This window comes from Phycodurus eques, chromosome 8, assembly GCF_024500275.1.
Source record: "Phycodurus eques isolate BA_2022a chromosome 8, UOR_Pequ_1.1, whole genome shotgun sequence".
Classification (NCBI taxonomy): Eukaryota; Metazoa; Chordata; class Actinopteri; order Syngnathiformes; family Syngnathidae; genus Phycodurus; species Phycodurus eques.
In genome coordinates, this window is record NC_084532.1 from 2,806,074 (window position 1) to 2,825,216 (window position 19,143).

Consider the following 19,143-nt stretch of genomic DNA (forward strand, 5'->3'; position numbering starts at 1 on the left):
ATGTTAAAATCAAAAACATTCTCTGCGGGAGCCCGGGGGATCCCCTCAAACCCCCCATACAATGTTTTTTTGTTGTTGTTGTATTTTGTCACCTTTTTCATGCCTTTGGTGTTTGCATGTCTGTGATAAAGCCAAAAGAACCACATCAAAAAGCACATATGCAATACTGAGGCCACGATGCCTCTGGTGCGCCTAGAAATTCTGTCCATTAATGGTATGAACAGAATCGGTGACAAAGGGACTCCCCGAGGGACATGGTTGAACGCCTTCTCCAAGTCCACAACACACACCCCATCCCCACTATACATAGTGTTGATGGTGTAATGTTTCCCACGACTGAGACGTCGAATGGTGGACCAGAATTTCGTCAAAGCCGCCCGGAGGTCGTTCCCCATGGCCTCACCGAACTCCTCCTACGACTGAGTTTTTGCATCAACGACCACCAAAGATGTATTACGCATAGCCAGCCGGTACCAATAAGCTGCCTCAGGCAGAAAAAAGGCCCGATAGGACTCCTTCTTCAGCTTGGTGGCATCCTTAACCGCTGGTGTCCACCAGCGAGTTGGAGGTTGCCGCCTTGACAGGCACCGACCACCTTACAGCCACAGCTCCGGTCGTGTGGAACATCAACAATAAATGTCCCCCGCCTCCCCCAGGACGTTGGTGAAGGTCTGCCGTAGGTGGGAGTTGAAACCCCTTCTGACAGGGATCTCTGCCAGACGTTCCCAGCAGACCCTCACAATATGTTCGGGCATCTTCTCCCACCCTATAAATACCTGACGAGAGGAATCCCCCCCCCCCCCCCCCCGTTCATTTCTCTTTAAACAAATGTGCCCAGGTGCAGAGACTGATGTACAAAGGGAATTCTCGTCAGCCAGTCTCTTTAGAGACGAGAGACAAGGACAACCAGCATGCATGCTGCATATGTTGATATACGTATATTGAGGCAGGGAAAATTAGGGTTGCAGGCCGTGTTCAATGCTATTTTCAGTACATACCGTGGGCCACGAAACAATGGACAGCGGGCCGTAAATGTAGCTAGCAGTAGAATGGGATTTCGAGTCACAAACAACATGGGTGGCCTGCAATTACACAATTTTCTCATTCAGATACACTGAGAAAGTAAACATGAATGCAGTTGTAAGAGACCTTTGCTAACACCAGCGTCTGGTGATGCATTACAAAGGAATGATGCAAATAATAATGACGAAAAAAAAAAGACAGGTATTGTTGGTATGGTGCTCAAAGCAAGACACAGGGACTTTCCACACTTGATGGCATGAATCCTGAATTTGACAGGCAATTTCAACTCGGCCTCCCTGCCCTGACATATGCTGTGCATGCATTTCACTACATTTATGCTACCCAACCTCCCACATCCTCTTTTATCTCTGTCATATCCACTTTATCTGTTTGACTTGTTTTGGCACACCACCATTGCTGCAGCAGCTTACAAACTGATGTAGCTGAAGATACCTGTAATTAGCAACAATCATGATCAGTGAAAGTAGTGGGTGGACACATACTCTTTCATTGCATATGAATATTGTGCCTTCCCTGACACAATACATTTATCATTTAAATAATTTCTCATCTTTCTATATTGACACACACACACACACACACAATGGAATTGTGACTCCAAACACTGAGTCACTCGTATGATCCATTTGGCATACTTTTACACTGGTTAACCCTTCACGACACAGACAACCCATTTTTCCAAGGTTGAGTCCAGAATCAGAGAGGACTACTGGCTGGGCATTCCTGCTGTATTGTGACTATTTTTTTTAACTCACCCTATACATCCATTTAAATGTACTGGTATAGTGAGTGAATTCCCTTATTTTAGCTGCAGGCAAAAAAACATTTGTTAAAAGATGAATATGAGACAACAGATCAGGTATTTACATTCAGTTCTCATACAAAATGGGGACCCTGAACAGGCGAAAGCTATGAAGAAGATCTCATGCGTAGCGCTGGGCAATATATGGTGAGGCATGTTTCGATCAATATTTTGATTAATGCTCGATAGGGAAAACATGGGTCGTTGATTATTATAATTTTTTTTTCGCTTGTCCATTTGCCTGCGGCAGCTCTTGTTGCACAGAGACAACATTGAGGACATGATAGCGACTCGCGAGCAAGAAATAGGAAATAGTCCCAAAAAAGGGCATGTAGCTTCTCTCATTTGGAAACAACAGTCGTCTGCGAAATGTGTATGAAAGATGTTGCGACGAAGACAGACATATCCGTGTAAAGTCACCTGAAGATGAAGCATGTTATCGAATGCGTGCATGTAGTAATGTATTTATCATGCTAAAGAGTGCCACTCCTGTGATGTAAACAAAACAACCTGCAGGCCGCGTAGGAATTGTGGTGGCGGTTGAAGCGCTCGTGTTTTTGTTTTAGCACTGTGAACGGGGCAGGAAAATAACAAGATAGTAGTTTCCCGATCACAGACGAGATCGAAAGTGCTTCAGGGGCTCGTTTACATCAGCATTTAGGAGCTAGCTTCGTTGCGTGAGCAATCAGGGAAATAGTTTCACAGTGGGCCGCTGTCGCTGTCTGAGCTACCGGTTCCAGACAGTTGTGTTTGCTCAATGTGGCAATCTCACGAATCAATCTTGTATTTATTTTTTTATTTACTTTATTTACAGATCACCGCATAGTATTCGTTTGACATGACACCACATTTCTTCTTCTTCTTTTTGATTTCCAGCAGACTGGTCATGTTTAAGTGCATTGCTGCCACCAAAGGGTTAAGTGATGAACACCTATAACAGCCAAACCCAAATAAGTACATTAAAATAAATATTGAATCCTCATTTTATTCACGATTACGATAATAGAGTGATGTTATGCAGGTGAACAGTATGCAGAATTAGTTTATCCTATTACGTAATATACAGAAGTAGCTGTCCCGCAGTAATTTTCTTGACATAATGTAAAAAAAATAAAGAAAGTCAGACAAATTGTTGTCGAATTTAATTTCTATAGGTTGCGATCTCTGCAGTTATAGCCATGAATGCAATTTTGAGATACAAAAAAAAAAAAGAAAAAAGTAATCCATTTCTTTGTGATGTTTATAATTGTTAAATAAATCTTCTGCTTTATAATGTAAATAAATCTGGTGTGGTCCGGTTATATACATTTATAAACCTTAATACAATAAATATCGATATTAGGGGGACAAAATTGTGATATCAAATTTAGGCCATATTACCCACCACTACTCATGAACAACTTAGAAGCTAGTGCCTTTCGTTTGAACCAGTGGAAGGCGGTGGGTTTCTGGGCCTTCAGTGACCTAATCCACCTCTTAATATCACCATCACATTGCAAATAATGTATAAAAATGCTATATAACTACATGCGTGGCATTAAAGAAGAGGCAGAGGCATTTCAAATATTTGAGGATGTTATTGCTAAAGCAACTCCAAACCTCTATAGAGGTTGTAGAGTATACACTACAATATAGCCATTCCCAATCAATATTTATCCAATAACATGACAAAAACGGTCCCCATCCATCAGAATCCATTTTTTTCTCCTGTTTTATGCCTAATTTAGGTAAAAATATGACTGTGACATGGTTTAAGGTTGACATCTATGCGGTCAAAAGATTTTCAACACCAAAACTGCTAGGATTTGAAATCGCTCACAGTGTGACGTAGTTTTGGTAATGACATTCATATATTATACCCGACCACTTCATGTCTCATTTTTTTAAATCTGGCCTTTAAATGGATTTCTGGTCTAAAATGTCACTGTGAGCAAGACTGATGCTTCTCCTGTATTTCTTCGCCCCTCTTTTTTCAAGCTCAAATGTTTTTTTTCGACACACTGACTAGAACTAGGAATAACTAGAAAAAAAATAGTATGTGCCGGGAAGTAATGGAACTTCCAAATGCTGCCGGCGTATCGTTAAGATTCAGAAGCTTTTAAATGGATCACTTTTTTTTGGGAGGAAATATGTGCTCTGCTTACGGACCCCCAATGTTGACAGCGGCTGGCTGACTTCCCAGAACAGAACAATATCTGCTCAGTCAACTAAGGGGCCACTCCACTCATACACACTTTAAAACGTACGTTTTTGCACACACAAACTAACATGTACACAACAGTATGACCTTAAAAACATCAGTTCTCAAGCCCTACCTTGCATACTGAACGAGAAAAGAGGCATTAAGTCAATTTGTTTAACTTGTCAGGCTATTATGGACTCTGGTTCTCACCTGGTTTTTAATACATGTATGATATACTGTACATATCTCATTGGTGCATAAAATAATTTTTTGAAGAAGGAATATGCTCACACTTAGGCACGTGCAAAGACATTTTTTGGTGCAGGTGCTCAAGCCAAAAAACGGCAAACAAATAAGAAAAACAAAAAACAGTAGTATATGGATTATATGTTTATTTCTGTTTACTCAGTCAATAATGCAACTATTAACAAAGGAAGTTAGGGGAAGCTTCAGTGAATATAAAGTCTGCACACCCCTGTTCAAATGGCAGGCTTTTGTGACATACAAACCTAAGACCCTGATAACTCATTTTAAAACATGTTTCCACTGTTAGTTGACCTATAACCTGTATAAATCAATTGTAAAAAAAACTACAATATTTTTAGAGAGAAGTTAAAATAAATAACTGAGATAACAAGGTTGCACAAGTGCGCACACCCTCTTATAACTGGGGATATGGCTATGTTCATAATTAAGCAATCACATTCAAACTCATGTTAAATAGGAGTCACCACACAACTGCCACCATTTAAAATGCCTTTGATTAACCCCAAATTAATCTCAGCTCTTCAATTAGGCTTTTCATGACATTTTTGCAGTCACAGCTTTCAATACAAGCGCCCTGTTCCGCATCAGAGGGGTCTCATTACTCAAAATTACTAGTCAGAAGAAGGGTACAAAAAAAATAATAATCCAAAGCATCGTCATTCATCATATCATATATATAATTCTCCCAAGGACTCAAATAAGTCCGTCCGATATCAAAAATTTTTGGGTGGAATTGATGACGCTGAGTGTATTTTTATTTATTTTATTTTTTTTAATGAAGAAAAATAATGGGCTAAACAACAAAGGACACTTTTTTTCATCCACCGTTTTGCCCTGGAGGTAACACCACTTGAGGTATGCACGTGCCTGCTCTCACTCCCACTCAGACATAATGTTGATCCCGTATGATAGTTTCATGAGTTTCAGGGAGAGTGAGTGGTGACAGTGCTGCAGGAGAAGTGTAAAATGGGGGATAATTTGGAGCCCATTAAAAAATTGAGCATCAATCAAATCTCTCTATTTGTGTTAGTTTCTGACTGACAAAGGTATGAATAATGAAACTCACAGTTTTGAGGACCGGGGTTCAATCCCCGGACCCACCTGTGTGGAGTTTGCATGTTCTCCCCGTGTCTGTGTGGGTTTTCTCCGGGCACTCCGGTTTCCTCCCACATCCCAAAAAAAACATGCATTAATTGGAGACTCTAAACTGCCCGTAGGTGTGACTGTGAGTGTGAATGGTTGTTTGTTTGTATGTGCCCTGCGATTGGCTGGCAACCAGTTCAGGGTGTACCCCGCCTCCTGCCCGATGACAGCTGGGATAGGCTCCAGCACGCCCGTGGATGGATGGATGTATGATTGGATGTATGATTATAGGAATATGATTTCCAGCAGCATTTTGGGCTGTAACTCATGAATTTAAATTGGCTGTATTCAAGCTTTTAAATGGCTTTTAGTCATCTCAAGCACATCATACAGGTGTTAGCCTTTCCTGCTTGAGGCTTCAGACCATAGGGGAGCTCTGTTTACTACACAAGAGCTGTATTCAGGGATGCCCTGACTTCAAGGCTAAATCCCAGTTTTTCCTCCACTGCAGGAATGAGTGGACACAGACCCTGGTTGTGGTTTTCTCCATGTTTCACTTTTATTGTTCATGTACAACATGCACACACATACAGTAGCTGGACTTTAGTTAGTGCCAAGACCAATTGTACATGTCTGTGTTTCTATGCAGTACGTTTTGTAGTAGGATGATAGGATGGTTTCCCTGCCCCTTTAACAGATGAAAATCAGATTTTAATGTTCATATCATTTCAATTGTGAGCTTGGAGTAAAGAAACCTGGCGCTGCAGTTTTTTTTTTTTTTTTTTTTGGGTTGAGAAGAAAGGAGGTTGAGACAATGTTACATTTCCTTAAACTTTTGGGCTTGATTTTCCTTCTATTGTTACTGATTTTTTTTTTTGGGCTAATCTATTAATTTAGTAAAAAATATTGTCTCGCACTAAAGGGAGTGTGTCTGTATAGTGTGTACAGTGTCATGAAAAAGTATTTGCCACCAAACCTGAGTTCTGAGTTTGTTTTTGCATATTTATCACAAATATTTCAGATCATCAAACCAATTTGAATAGTGCCTGGTGTCAAGACCTCCCCCCCATGGGGCTTAGTGCAGCCCGAAGAGAAATCGTGGGACCCCCTTCCCATGGGCTCAGCACCTTTAGCAAGGGTGAAGGGGGTGGGCTGCATTGTGAGCTGTGTGGCGACCTGTAGCCTTTGGGTCGGGGTTGGGTCGTGACTGTTGTTTGTGCCTATGCACCAAATAGCAGCTCAGACTACCCACCTACCTCATTCCGCTTGGGGACAGTGAGACCTTGAAGGACATGATTGGGAGGAACGCCCCTCACCCCAACCAGAATCCGAGCAGTGCTTTGCTATTGGACTTCTGTGCTCTTCATGGATTGGCCAAAATGAACACCATGTTAAAAAATCAGGGTGTTCATATGTGCACTTGGCACCAGGACACCCAAGGCTGCATTTCGATGATTTTCTTTGTGGTCATTTCATGGGACTTGTGGCCACATGTCTTGGACCCTCGGGACGGAGCTTTCAAGTGATTACCACCTGGTGGTGTCTTGGCTCTGACGGCCTGGCCGTGGAACAGTGGAACAACTGTATACCCTCAACAGGGTCCTAGAGGGTGCATGGGAGCTTGCCCAACCAGTCTAGATGTGCTTGTTGGACTCGGAGAAGGTGTTCAAACCTGTCCTTTGGTAGGATGCTCTGGGAGTATGGTTTTACAGGTCCCCTAAGACAGCTGTTCAGTCACTGTATGGCTGATGGGACTGAAACAATTGACCGAATCAGTGGCTCACAGTAGCCGCTGTTCCTCTGCATCGAAAGGCGCCAGATCAGGTGGCTCAGGCATCTGCTTAGGATGCTTCCTGCATGTGTCCCACCGGCAGAAAGCTCCGGGGTAAAATCCGGACACGCTGGAGAAGCTGTCTCTCGGCTGGCCTGGGAACGCCTCCGGATCTCCCAAGAAGAGCTGGATGAAGTGGAGAGCCTGGGCTTCCCTGTTTAATCTGCTGCCACTGGGACCTGACACCGGATAACCTAAAGAAGATGGATGGATAGATGGATGGATGGATGATTCTCATTTGTTCTTGTATTTCTTTGGACCTCGGCTGGTTGCATTATTTTTTTGAGAGCTAATAGACTATATAACTTCGTCTGCTTTCCAAAAACTGTTAACTCAAGGTTTAAAAAGGTCAAGGTTTTTTTCCCCCCTTTATGAATAAAATTATTTAGAAACTGCATTTTGTATTTACTTAACTTTTTTACACATTAAAATTGGCTTGATGATCCAAAAGATTTACCGTAAGTGTGATAAATATTTAAAATAGTGCCATAAATTAGTAAGGATGCAAATACTTTTTTTTTATGGCACTATATTATTTCAAAGGAGAATTGCTATCACATGTAATTGCACTGAACTGCACAGAAATTTACCTCAAACTTAAGTGTGTGCGTGCGAGCTTGCGAGTAGTAATAGTACAGAGAGGCCCAGTGTTCTTAGTTCACATTAATAAGGCGTCTTTATTTAGCTGTGTGTGCAGTGCTGATGGAGAAGCACTAAAGGGCCAAAACATTTCCTTGGGTCTGGCCCCTTGCTTCAGGTGTGGTGATCACGAACCAGAAAGGGTTTTAACCGTCATGCCTGATTTTGTGCCTTAGACCAACCTGGCACATTGACAAGTACAGACGGATACTTTACAATGCACACATTATATGTGGACATCCATTTCTAACTTAAATTGCCCTCAAGTGTTCTTTAACTTTCCCTCCCTCTTGGCCTTCATGTCTGGAAACAGGCGTTCTGGGAGTTGCAGTGGAGTGCAGCATGACATATGAAATTTGTAATTGGCTCCAATAGACTCCAGTAACAGCACTTGCACACACCCGTTCTCCTACCTTCCTAATTTCTTCCCAACTTCCAGGGGTTTGTGAGTTATTGTTTCAGACAAATGTGAACTGTTGTACAGTTTCTCAGTTGAAGTTATGAAACTTAGTAAATCCGATTAATAAAATTGCATCAAAACAATGGCATTCATAAAATAACTTATCTTAAAGGGGACATTCATTCATTATTAGAAATGTTTCTTCTGAAATTTCTGACTTCAGTTGAAAAAGTCTGAAAGTAAAAGACGGAGATTCTCAGGACCGTTTTTTGTTTTGAAGGGATTTCTTCTTCTTCAACAGCTTTTCTATTAAGCCGCTTTTCCACTGTGAATTATGCACTCACTTGAAGCATGGCATACGGTGCTGAGGCTTCCCAATGATTAACATTTGGTTTGCTCATCTACTGTGCGTTGTTCGGTGCCATGGTACACATTTAATGCACAGTGCCTGCATCGGACGCGTAAGAGTAGAGTCAGCATTTATTCGCCTGTCCTTTTCAGAAAGAAGTCACAGAAGAGGGGCAGTGCACATTTACGTAACTGTTGTGGCGTCACACATTCAGATAATTAGTTATTACAATTTTGAATAATTGTAATTTATTGTTTGCTTGATTTGAACATCAAATCATATAAACAGAAAAGATTAAAAAAAGATAAAGTGAGAAAAAAAACATGGTCTCCCCGAACGTCTCTCCATGGGTTTTCTCCAGGTACTCCGGTACTCAAGGAGGTGTCTTCTTTCTTCTCCTCCTTTCGGCTTGTCCCGTTAGAGGTCGCCACAGCGCGTCATCCTTTTCCATGTAAGCCTATCTCCTGCAGCCTCCTCTCGAACACCAACTGCCATCATGTCTTCCCTCACGACATTCATCTACCTTCTCTTTGGTCTTCCTCAAGCTCTCTTGCCTGGCAGCTCCATCCTCATCATCCTTCCACCAATATACTCACTATTTCTCCTCTGGACCTGTCCAAACCATTGAAGTCTGCTCTCTCTAACTTTGTCTCCAAAACATCGAACCTTGGCTGTCCCTCTGATGAACTCATTTCTAATTTTGTCCAACCTGGTCACTGCGAGAGCGAACCTCAACATCTTCATTTCCGCCTCTTCTCTTCATTTCTTGCCTCTTCTACTCTCCCTTCTCTCTCATTTTCCTCATTCATCAACTCCTCGAAGTATTCTTTCCATCTAGCCAGAACACTGCTGGCACCAGTCAACATATTTCCATGTCTATCCTTAATCACCCTAACCAGCTGCACATCCTTCCCATCTCTATCCCTCTGTCTGGCCAGCATTTATAGATCCCTTTCTCCTTCTTTAATGTCCAACCTGCCATACATGTCATCATATGCCTCTTGTTTGGCCTTTGCCACCTCTACCTTTGCCCTGTGTCGCATCTCAATGTATTCCTTTCGCCTCTCCTCGGTCCTCTCAGTGTCCCACTTCTTCTTAGCTAACCTTTTTCCTTGTATGATTTCCTGTACTGTGAGGTTCCACCACCAAGTCTCCTTCTCTCCTTTCCTGCCAGAAGATACACCAAGTACTTTCCTGCCTGCCTCTCTGATCACCTTGGCTGCAGTTGTCCAGTCTTCTGGAAGCTCCTCCCGTCCACCGAGAGCCTGTCTCACCTCTTCCCGAAAATCTGCACAACACTCGTCCTGTCTCAGCTTCCAACACATGGTTCTCTTCTCTGCCTTTGTCTTCCTAATCTTCCTCCCCACCACCAGAGTCATCTTACACACCACCATCCTATGCTGTCTAGCCACACTCTCCCCTACCACTACCTTAAAGTTGGTAACCTCCTTCAGATTACATCGTCTGCACAAGATGTAATCCACCTGCGTGCTTCTACCGCCGCTCTTTTAGGTCACCCTATGTTCGTGCCTCTTCTGGAAAAAAGTGTTCACTACAGCCATTTGCATCCTTGTTGCAAAGTCTACCACCATCTGTCCCTCCAAGTTCCTTTCCTGGATGCCGTACTTACCCATCACTTCTTCATCACTCCTATTACCTTCACCAACATGTCCATTACAATCTGCACCAATTACGACTCTCTCTCTGTCTGGAATGCTCAGAACTACTTCGTCTAGCTCCTTCCAGAATTTCTCTTTCACCTCTAGGTCACATCCTACCTGTGGGGCACAGCTACATATCACATTACACATAACACCCTCAATTTAAAATTTCAGCTTCATCACTCGATCCGATACTCTTTTCACCTCCAAGACATTCTTAGCCACTCTTCTTTTAAAATAACCCCGACTCCATTTCTCTTCTCATCTATACCATGGTAAAATAATTTAAGCCCTGCCCCTAAACTTCTAGCCTTACTGCCTTTCCACCTGGTCTCCTGGATACACAATATATCAACCTTTCTCCTAATCATCATGTCAACCAACTCCCGAGATTTTCCTGTCATAGTCCCAACATTCAAAGTCCCCACCTTCAGTTCTAAGCTCTGTGCTTTCCTCTTCTCTTTCTGCCGAAGAACCCGCTTTCCACCTCTTCTTCTTCTTTGACTTCGACCCACAGGAGCTGAATTTCCAACGGCGCCCCGCAGGTTGACTGCGGCGGTGGCGGACGTTGTTAACCCTGGCCACGACCGATCCGATATGGAATTCTTTGGATGAACGCTCATATTTGTTTGGCAAGGTTTTAAGCCGGATGCCCTTCCTGACGCAACCCTCTGCATTTATCCGGGCTTGGGACCGGCCTACAGTTTGCACTGACTTGTGACCCACATAGGGCTCCATTGACTCAAGGAGGAGTAAATGTATGAATTGTAAATTGCAATTTTGCAATGGGGCCGAATGAGGCATCTTAGGTCAGTCTCCGCTGACCACAATGTAGTCTTCTTAGTAACAAATGGATCGACAAAAAAAGAACAAATACATTGCTCTACAATTTTGTGACCCATTTTTAGATAAAAATGTAATCATAATATAATCATTAATAATCATCCGTCCATTAATTTTATACCCTTTACCCTATTCAGTGTCATGGGTGACCAGGAGCCTGTCTTAGCCGACTTTGTGAGAGAGAATTCAATTAATCTAACATGCATGTTTGGGAATGTGGGTGGAAACTATATTAACAGGAGAAAACCCACGCAAATGAGGAGGACATGAGAACTCCACACAGGAATGTCTGAACTGAGATTTAAACACAGAGCCTTTGACTGTGTGGCAGATGTGCTAAACACACGCATCACAGTAGTATTTATTTATTCGATTACAGTGGATAATAATCAGGGTACGGGGTCGTCTGATACAGCTGTTTGTCTGTTACATTGAAGCACTTTTTTTTTTTTTTTTTGAGTCTATATGCACCCATTTTCTGTACAGTACAAAATATTGTTTTGTAGGTTTGTATCATGGTCTAAAAGGCCCAGTACAGTACGAAGTTATTATAAATCCATCCGTCCATCCATCCATCCATTTTCTACTGCTTATCCGAGGTCAGGTCGCGGGGGCAGTAGCTTTAGCAGGGACGCCCAGACTTCCCTCTCCCAGCCACTTCCTCAAGCTCTTCCGAGGGGATCCCAAGGCGTTCCCAGGCCAGCCGAAGGACGTAGTCTCTTCAGCGTGTACTGGGTCGTCCCCGGGGTCTCCTCCCGGTGTGACGTGCCCAGAACACCTCACCAGGGAGGCATCCGGCATCTGAATCAAATGCCCCAGCCACCTCATTTGGCTCCTCTCAATTTGGAGGAGCAGCGGCTCTACTCCTCCCGGATGACCGAGCTTCTCACCCTATCTCTAATGGAGAGCCCGGACACCCTGCGGAGGAAGCTCATTTCGGCCGCTTGTATCCGGCATCTTGTTCTATCGGACCCACAGTTCGTGACCATAGGTGAGGGTAGGAACGTAGATCAACCGGTAAATCGAGAGCTTCGCCTTTTGGGCAGGATCTCATCCCCGACCTGGAGACGGCACGCCTCCCTTTTCCGATTGAGGACCATGGTCTCAGATTTGGAGGTGCTGATTCTCATCCCAGCCGCTTCACACTCTGCTGCGAACTGCTCCAGTGAGAGTTGGAGGTCACAGCTTGATGAAGCCAACAGAACCACATCATCTGCAAAAAGCAGAGATGCAATATTGAGGCCACCAAAGCGGACCCCTCTACGCCAGAATCGGTGACAAAGGGGGGCCTTGGCGGAGTCCAACCCTCACCGGAAACGAGTCCGACTTACTGCCGGATATGCGGACCAAACTCTGACTCCGGTCATACAGGGACCGAACAGCCCAAACACGTTCGGTACCCCATACTCCCGAAGCACCCCCCACAGGAACCCCCGAGGGACACGGTCGAACGCCTTCTCCAAGTCCACAAAACACATGTAAACTGGTTGGGCGAACTCACATGCACCCTCGAGGACCCTGCCCATGGGTGTTGAGCTGGTCCACTGTTCCACGGCCAGGACGAAAACCACTCTGCTCCTCCTGAGATTCAACTTCGCGACGGACCCTCCTCTCCTGCACCCCTGAATAGGCCGTACCAGGGAGGCTGAAGATTGTGATCCATACACCATCCGGTCCCCCTTCTTAAAAAGGGGGACCACCACCCCAGTCTGCCAATCCAGAGGCACTGTCCCCAATGTCCACGAGATGTTGCAGAGGCGTGTTAATCAGGTCAGCCCTACAACATCCAGAGCCTTGAGGAACTCCGGGCGAATCTCATCCACCCCCGGCTCCCTGCCACCGAGGAGCTTTTTAACCACCTCGGTGACCTCAACCGCAGAGATAGGAGAGCCCGCCTCAGAGAACGCAGACTCTGCTCCCTCATGGGAACGCGTGTCAGTGGAATTGAGGAGGTATTTGAAGTATTCTCCCCACCGGCTAACAACGTCCCGAGTCAAGGTCAGCAGCACACCATCCCCACTATACACAGTGTTGATGGTGCACTGCTTCCCCCTCCCGAGACGCCGGATGGTGGACCAGAATTTCCACGAAGCCGTCCTGAAGTATTTCTCCATGGCCTCACCGAACTCCTCCCATGCCAGAGTTTTTGCTTCAGCAACCACCAAAGCTGCATTCCGCTTGGCCAGCCGGTACCCATCAGCTGCCTCAGGAGTCCCACAGGCCAAAAAGGCCCGATAGGACTCCTTCTTCAGCTTGACGGCATCCCTCACCGTTGGTGTCCACCAACCGGTTCGGGGATTGCAGCCACGACAGGCACCAACCACCTTACAGCCACAGCTCCGGTCGGCCGCCTCGTCAATGGAGGCGGGGAACATGGTCCACTTGGACTCGATGTCCCCCACCTCCCCCTGATCATGAGCAAAGTTCTGTCGGAGGTGGGAGTTGAAACTCCTTCTGACAGGGGATTCCGCCAGACGTTCCCAGCAGACCCTCACAATAGGTTGGGGCCTGCCACGTCGGACCGGCATCTTCCCCCACGATCATAGCCAACTAACCATCAGGTGGTGATCAGTTGACAGCTCCTCCCCTCTCTTTACCCGAGTGTCCAAGACATGCGGCCGCAAGGCCGATGACACGACCACAAAGTCGATCATCGAACTGCGACCTAGGGTGTCCTGGTGCCAAGTGCACATGTGGACACCGTTATGCGTGAACATGGTGTTCGTTATGGACAATCCGTGATGAGCACAGAAGTCCAATAACAGAACACCACTCGGGTTCTGATCGGGGGTCCGTTCCTCCCAATCACGCCCTTCCAGGTCTCACTGTCGTTGCCCACGTGAGCATTGAAGTCCCCCAGCAGAACGATGGAGTGCCCAGCGGGAGCGCTCTCCAGCACCCCCTGAAAGGACTCCAAAAAGGTTGGATACTCTGAACTACTGTTTGGTGCATAGGCACAAACAACAGTCAGGACCCGTCCCCCCCACCCGAAGGCGGACGGAGGCTACCCTCTCGTCCACCGGGGTGAACCCCAACGTACAGGCGCCGAGCCTGGGAGCAATAAGTATACCCACACCTGCTCGGCGACTCTCACCGTGGGCAACTCCAGAGTGGAAGAGAGTCCAACCCCTCTCGAGAGGACTGGTACCAGAGCCCAAGCTGTGCGTGGAGGCGAGTCTGACTATATCTAGTCAGAACTTCTCGACCTCACACACCAGCTCGGGCTCCTTCCCTGCCAGAGAGGTGACATTCCACATCCCTCGAGCCAGCTTGTGTAGCCGGGGATCGGATCGGCAAGGTCCCCGCCTTCGGCCACCGCCCAGCTCGCACTGCACCCGACCCCTGTGGCCCCTCCCACAGGTGGTGAGCCCATGGGAAGGGGGACCCACGTTACCCTTTCGGGCCATGCCCGCCCGGGCCCCATGGGTGCAGGCCCAGGTGCTCTAGAGGTGGGCCCGGGTGACTCCCAAGGGAAACCTGAGTCAATTTTTTGTCGTCATCATAAGGGGCGTTTGAGCTGTGCTTTGTGTGGTCCCTCACCTAGGACCTGTTTGCCATGGGTGACCCTGTCAGGGGCATAAAGCCCCAGACAATTTAGCTCCTAAGATCATTGTGACACACAAACCCCTCCACCATGATAAGGTGACGGCTCAAGGAGGGGGTTATTATCAATAAATATAAAAAAAGCTTGAAAATGTTTGAAAGTTTCACATTTTATCCAAACTTAAAACACCGGAGTGCTTGGTCATGGTGACATTGTTGACATACAGTACTTATCATTGACGAGTCGCTTTCGTGAGCCACTAGGAATTAGTGTGCTTCCTAGTTCCAAATCTTTTCACAAAGGCGAACAGCTTGACAAAAAACTGTTACTGTACCAAAAATATCATGTTCCAGACTAAAAAGACTTGTTTTGTATTCGTCAGAGCTATGCCCCTCTCTCTCTGCTAGCGCTCTGTGCACAATAGACAATAGATAGAACCATCATCACATGGCCGCCACATCAATGCCCCACATTCAACATGGCCGCCACATAGGCATTGGAGTATGGCTGCACGATTATGGCCAAAATAATAATTACGATCATTTTGATCAATGTTGTAATCCAGATTATTTATCACAATTATTTCTCATGTTAGGGAAAAACCTTTCATTGCACTACTTTTTAACACATATGTAACAGTTTTCAATTCAAAATGACACTTAAAATAAGAATAAATGATAGATAATAAGTAAAGAAATACATTTACCCAAAAAAAATTATACTTTAGTAAGGGCCAGCCGAATAAATGTGTTGTTACCAAGTGCCATCACAAATTGCAATTTAATGGAAGCAAATACAGGTTGTGCAGAGAAAGCAATAACATTAGGCTGTAAGGACCGACTTTTCATTTGAAAATCCCCGACAATGGTGAATTGTCATGGACGGTATATCTCCGTCTCCAACGATCAGGCTTAATTTAATTGTGCCAGCCAAAATTGGCAATCACGATTGTAATTCGATTAATTGTGCAGCCCTACACGGGCGGCACATCTTTTGTAGTTGGATCTAGTCATATAGATCTGTGACCCAGAAATACATCAGTCCCATTCTCTGTCTGCATTGTTCCACAGCGCCAATAAACAACAGATGCCAATTCCGGAACTAACAGACTTTGTCAAAGGCATTTTACTGAAAGTGACGAATGGAAACTATTTTTGGGCAAATTGCTCAGTCCTGACAGTCCGTTTAATTCGATATCTGTTATATTGCTGTCCGTTTTATCGAGATGCCACTGTATGTTAGTGATGTTGCCTTCAGGGAACTTTTAGGCTTTGGCAAAAGTTGTGTGCTTCAAATTAGATTACATTTTCTTTTTGTGTTTTTTCACCAGGTCAAAGTATGAGCCTTGTTTTTGTCTCTTCCTTAGATCTCCTTTGAATTGGCTGAGTACACTGCTAATGTGGATGGTGTGGGAACGCTTCGTCTGTTGGATGCTATAAAGACGTGTGGCTTAACCAACAGCGTCAAGTTTTATCAGGCCTCCACTAGCGAGTTGTACGGCAAAGTCCAGGAAATCCCACAGTCGGAAACCACACCCTTTTACCCTCGTTCACCTTACGGTAATGTATTTATATTCAATGTAGATTCATGTTTTGCCAGTAATCAGGTGCTTGACTATGGCCATGTTCAGACACCCAACAATTAATTAAAAATGTGTGCTCTACTGTATGTGTGGTTAGAGAGAGGGAGAGAGAGTGTGTGAGAGAGATTCAGTGCGCAGGCAGCTTTTTAGCTCTCCACACAACCTGAGGCCAAATGTCTAACTGAAGACGAGAGTGGCTCTCACTGAAACAAAGACACCTTTATACCCAGACTACTCAGCACTCATTTTCAGCACGTAGATGCATGCAGTGATGCACACACAGGCAATACACGTGTGTTAGCAATCCAGTTTCATGTTCTCGATTGTGTAAATGCCCTACTCACTGACACTTACACCTCTGTCAACACTCTATTCAAAGCTTCCTGGGAGGCACATATTATCATGAGGTCTGCTCGTCAATTAATTAATCCTCAAAAGGAGATGACGTTGCAATGGAGAACTCACATCACTTTCAGTGTACACAGCGGCGTAGTGTGCGTTGCCAATACCCAAGGCAAGTCAAATATTTGCCTCATTTTCTGTAATGTGGGATATGGGCTGAATAAAGCATTGGTAGTCTACAAATATAACCCATTCAAAACTAATGTTTTGTGGGATATTAGACAAGTGGTTAAGACACAGTCTGGAAATCCAGAGTGTAAAATAATATTGCATTATTCCAAGAAATGCCTTTATATTCCTCACCCAGTCTTGCAACCTATTAATCAGTATTCGCTGATCAGCACTATCAAATAGACAGCTGAAGTTGAGAAGCACAAACACCAAGCACTCACTGGTGTCAAGGGACATTAAAAGATCGTTGGACACTCTTTGCCAACTCCATCAAGTCTTGAAAGGGTTTGAGAGTGTTAATTGATGAAAAATAGGCATTCTTTTCAAGAGATGGAAGGGTATTGAAAGAAACTTAGTCAACTGGCTCTACAAAGCTGTTTTTGACAAAAACGCTTCAAGCAGCGAACAGCATCAGTAAACTATGGGGCTGTTTTATTAAATGTGGTCCTCGTCTTTATGAGGGCCACTTTATAAAACCCCTATTCCAATGAAGTTGGGACGTTGTGTTAAACATAAATAAAAACAGAATACAATGATTTGCAAATCATTTTCAACCTATATTTAATTGAATACACTACAAAGACAAGATAGATAATGTTCACACTGATAAACGTTATTGTTTTTAGCAAATAATAATTAACTTAGAATTTTATGGCTGCAACACATTCCAAAAAAGCTGGCACAGGTGGCAAAAAAGACTGCTAAAGTTGAGGAATGCTCATCAAACACCTGTTTGGAACATCCCACAGGTGAACAGGCTAATTGGGAACAGGTGAGTGCCATGAGTAGGTGTAAAACGAGCTTCCCTGAATTGCTCAGTCATTCACAAGCAAAGATGGGGCGAGGTTCACCTCTTTGTGAACAAGTGCGTGAGAAAATAGTCTTAACAGTTTAAGGACAATGTTCCTCAACGTACAATTGCAAGGAATTTAGGGATTTCATCATCTACGGTTCATAGTATCATCAAAAGGTTCAGAGAATTTGGAGAAATCACTGCATGCAAGCGGCAAGGCCGGAAACCAACATTGAATGCCCGTGAACTTCGATCCCTCAGGCGGCACTGCATCAAAAACCTACATCAATGTGTAAATCACCACATGGACACAGGAATACTTCAGAAAACCAATGTCAGTAAATACAGTTCGGCACTACATCCGTAAGTGCAACTTGAAAGTTTTCTATGCAAAGCAAAAGCCATTTATCAACAACACCCAGAAACGCGACTGGCTTCTCTGGGCCCAAGCTCATCTAAGATGGACTGATGCAAAGTGGAAAAGTGTTCTGTGGTCCGACGAGTACACATTTCAAATTGTTTTTGGAAATTGTGGACGTCGTGTCCTCCGGGCCAAAGAGGAAAAGAACCATCCGGACTGTTATGGACGTAAAGTTCAAAGGCCAGCATCTGTGATGGTATGGGGCTATGTTAGTGGCAATGGCATGGGTAACTTACGCATCTGTGAAGGCACCATTAATGCTAAAAGGTACATACAGGTTTTGGAGAAACATATGCTGCCATCTAAGCAGCGTCTTTTTCATGGACGCCCCTGCTTATTTTAGCAAGACAATGCCAAACCACATTCTGCATGTGTTTCAAACAGCGTGGCTTCGTAGTAAAAGAGTGCGGGTACTAGACTGGCCTGCCTGCAGTCCAGACCTGTCTCCCATTGAAAATGTGTGGCGCATTATGAAATGTAAACTACGACAGCGGAGCGCCTGGACTGTTGCACAGCTGAAGCTGTACATCTAGCAAGAATGGGAAAGAATTCCACCTCCAAAGCTTCAACAATTAGTGTCCTCAGTTCCCAAACGTTTATTGAATGTTGTTAAAAGAAAAGGTCATGTAACACAGTGGTAAACATGACCCTGTCCCAGCTTTTTTGGAACATGTTGCAGCCATAAAATGTTAAGTTAATGATTTGCTAAAAACAATAAAGTTGATGAGTTTGAATATTAAATATCTTGTCTTTGTAGTGTATTCAATTACCGTACTTTCTCGTGTATAATGCGCACCCCCCCCCCCAAAAAAAAAAATTTCAAAAATCAATGGTCGTATTATACATAGGTTTAGGGGAAAATGAAAGAGGCTTTCCCATTTTATAAATGTATGCCGCAATCTAGAGGTTATGAAAAAGCAGTACACGTTCATTTCAATATGCCACCACCACCTAGAGGTTATGAGAAAGGTGTACACATTCATTCTAATATGCCAGCACCACCTAGAGGCTATGAAAAAAGTGTAGCCTACACTTTCATTCCAATATGACAGGGCTACGTTATGACTGCATAATATGAACAGTTGTGCTCATAAGTTTACATACCCTGGCAGAAATTGTGAAATCGTTT

At 44.4% G+C, this 19,143-nt stretch overlaps 1 protein-coding gene across 2 annotated transcripts in view; it reads left to right on the forward strand.

Moving 5' to 3' along the window:
• The window catches only part of gmds (GDP-mannose 4,6-dehydratase), a 269,412-nt gene that overhangs the window by 46,091 nt on the left and 204,178 nt on the right, over positions 1-19,143 (forward strand). For both annotated transcript variants that reach the window (XM_061684765.1, XM_061684766.1), the window contains one exon: positions 16,012-16,204. In XM_061684765.1, coding sequence (XP_061540749.1) covers positions 16,012-16,204 — 193 coding nt within the window. The remainder of the gene's footprint in view (positions 1-16,011; positions 16,205-19,143) is intronic.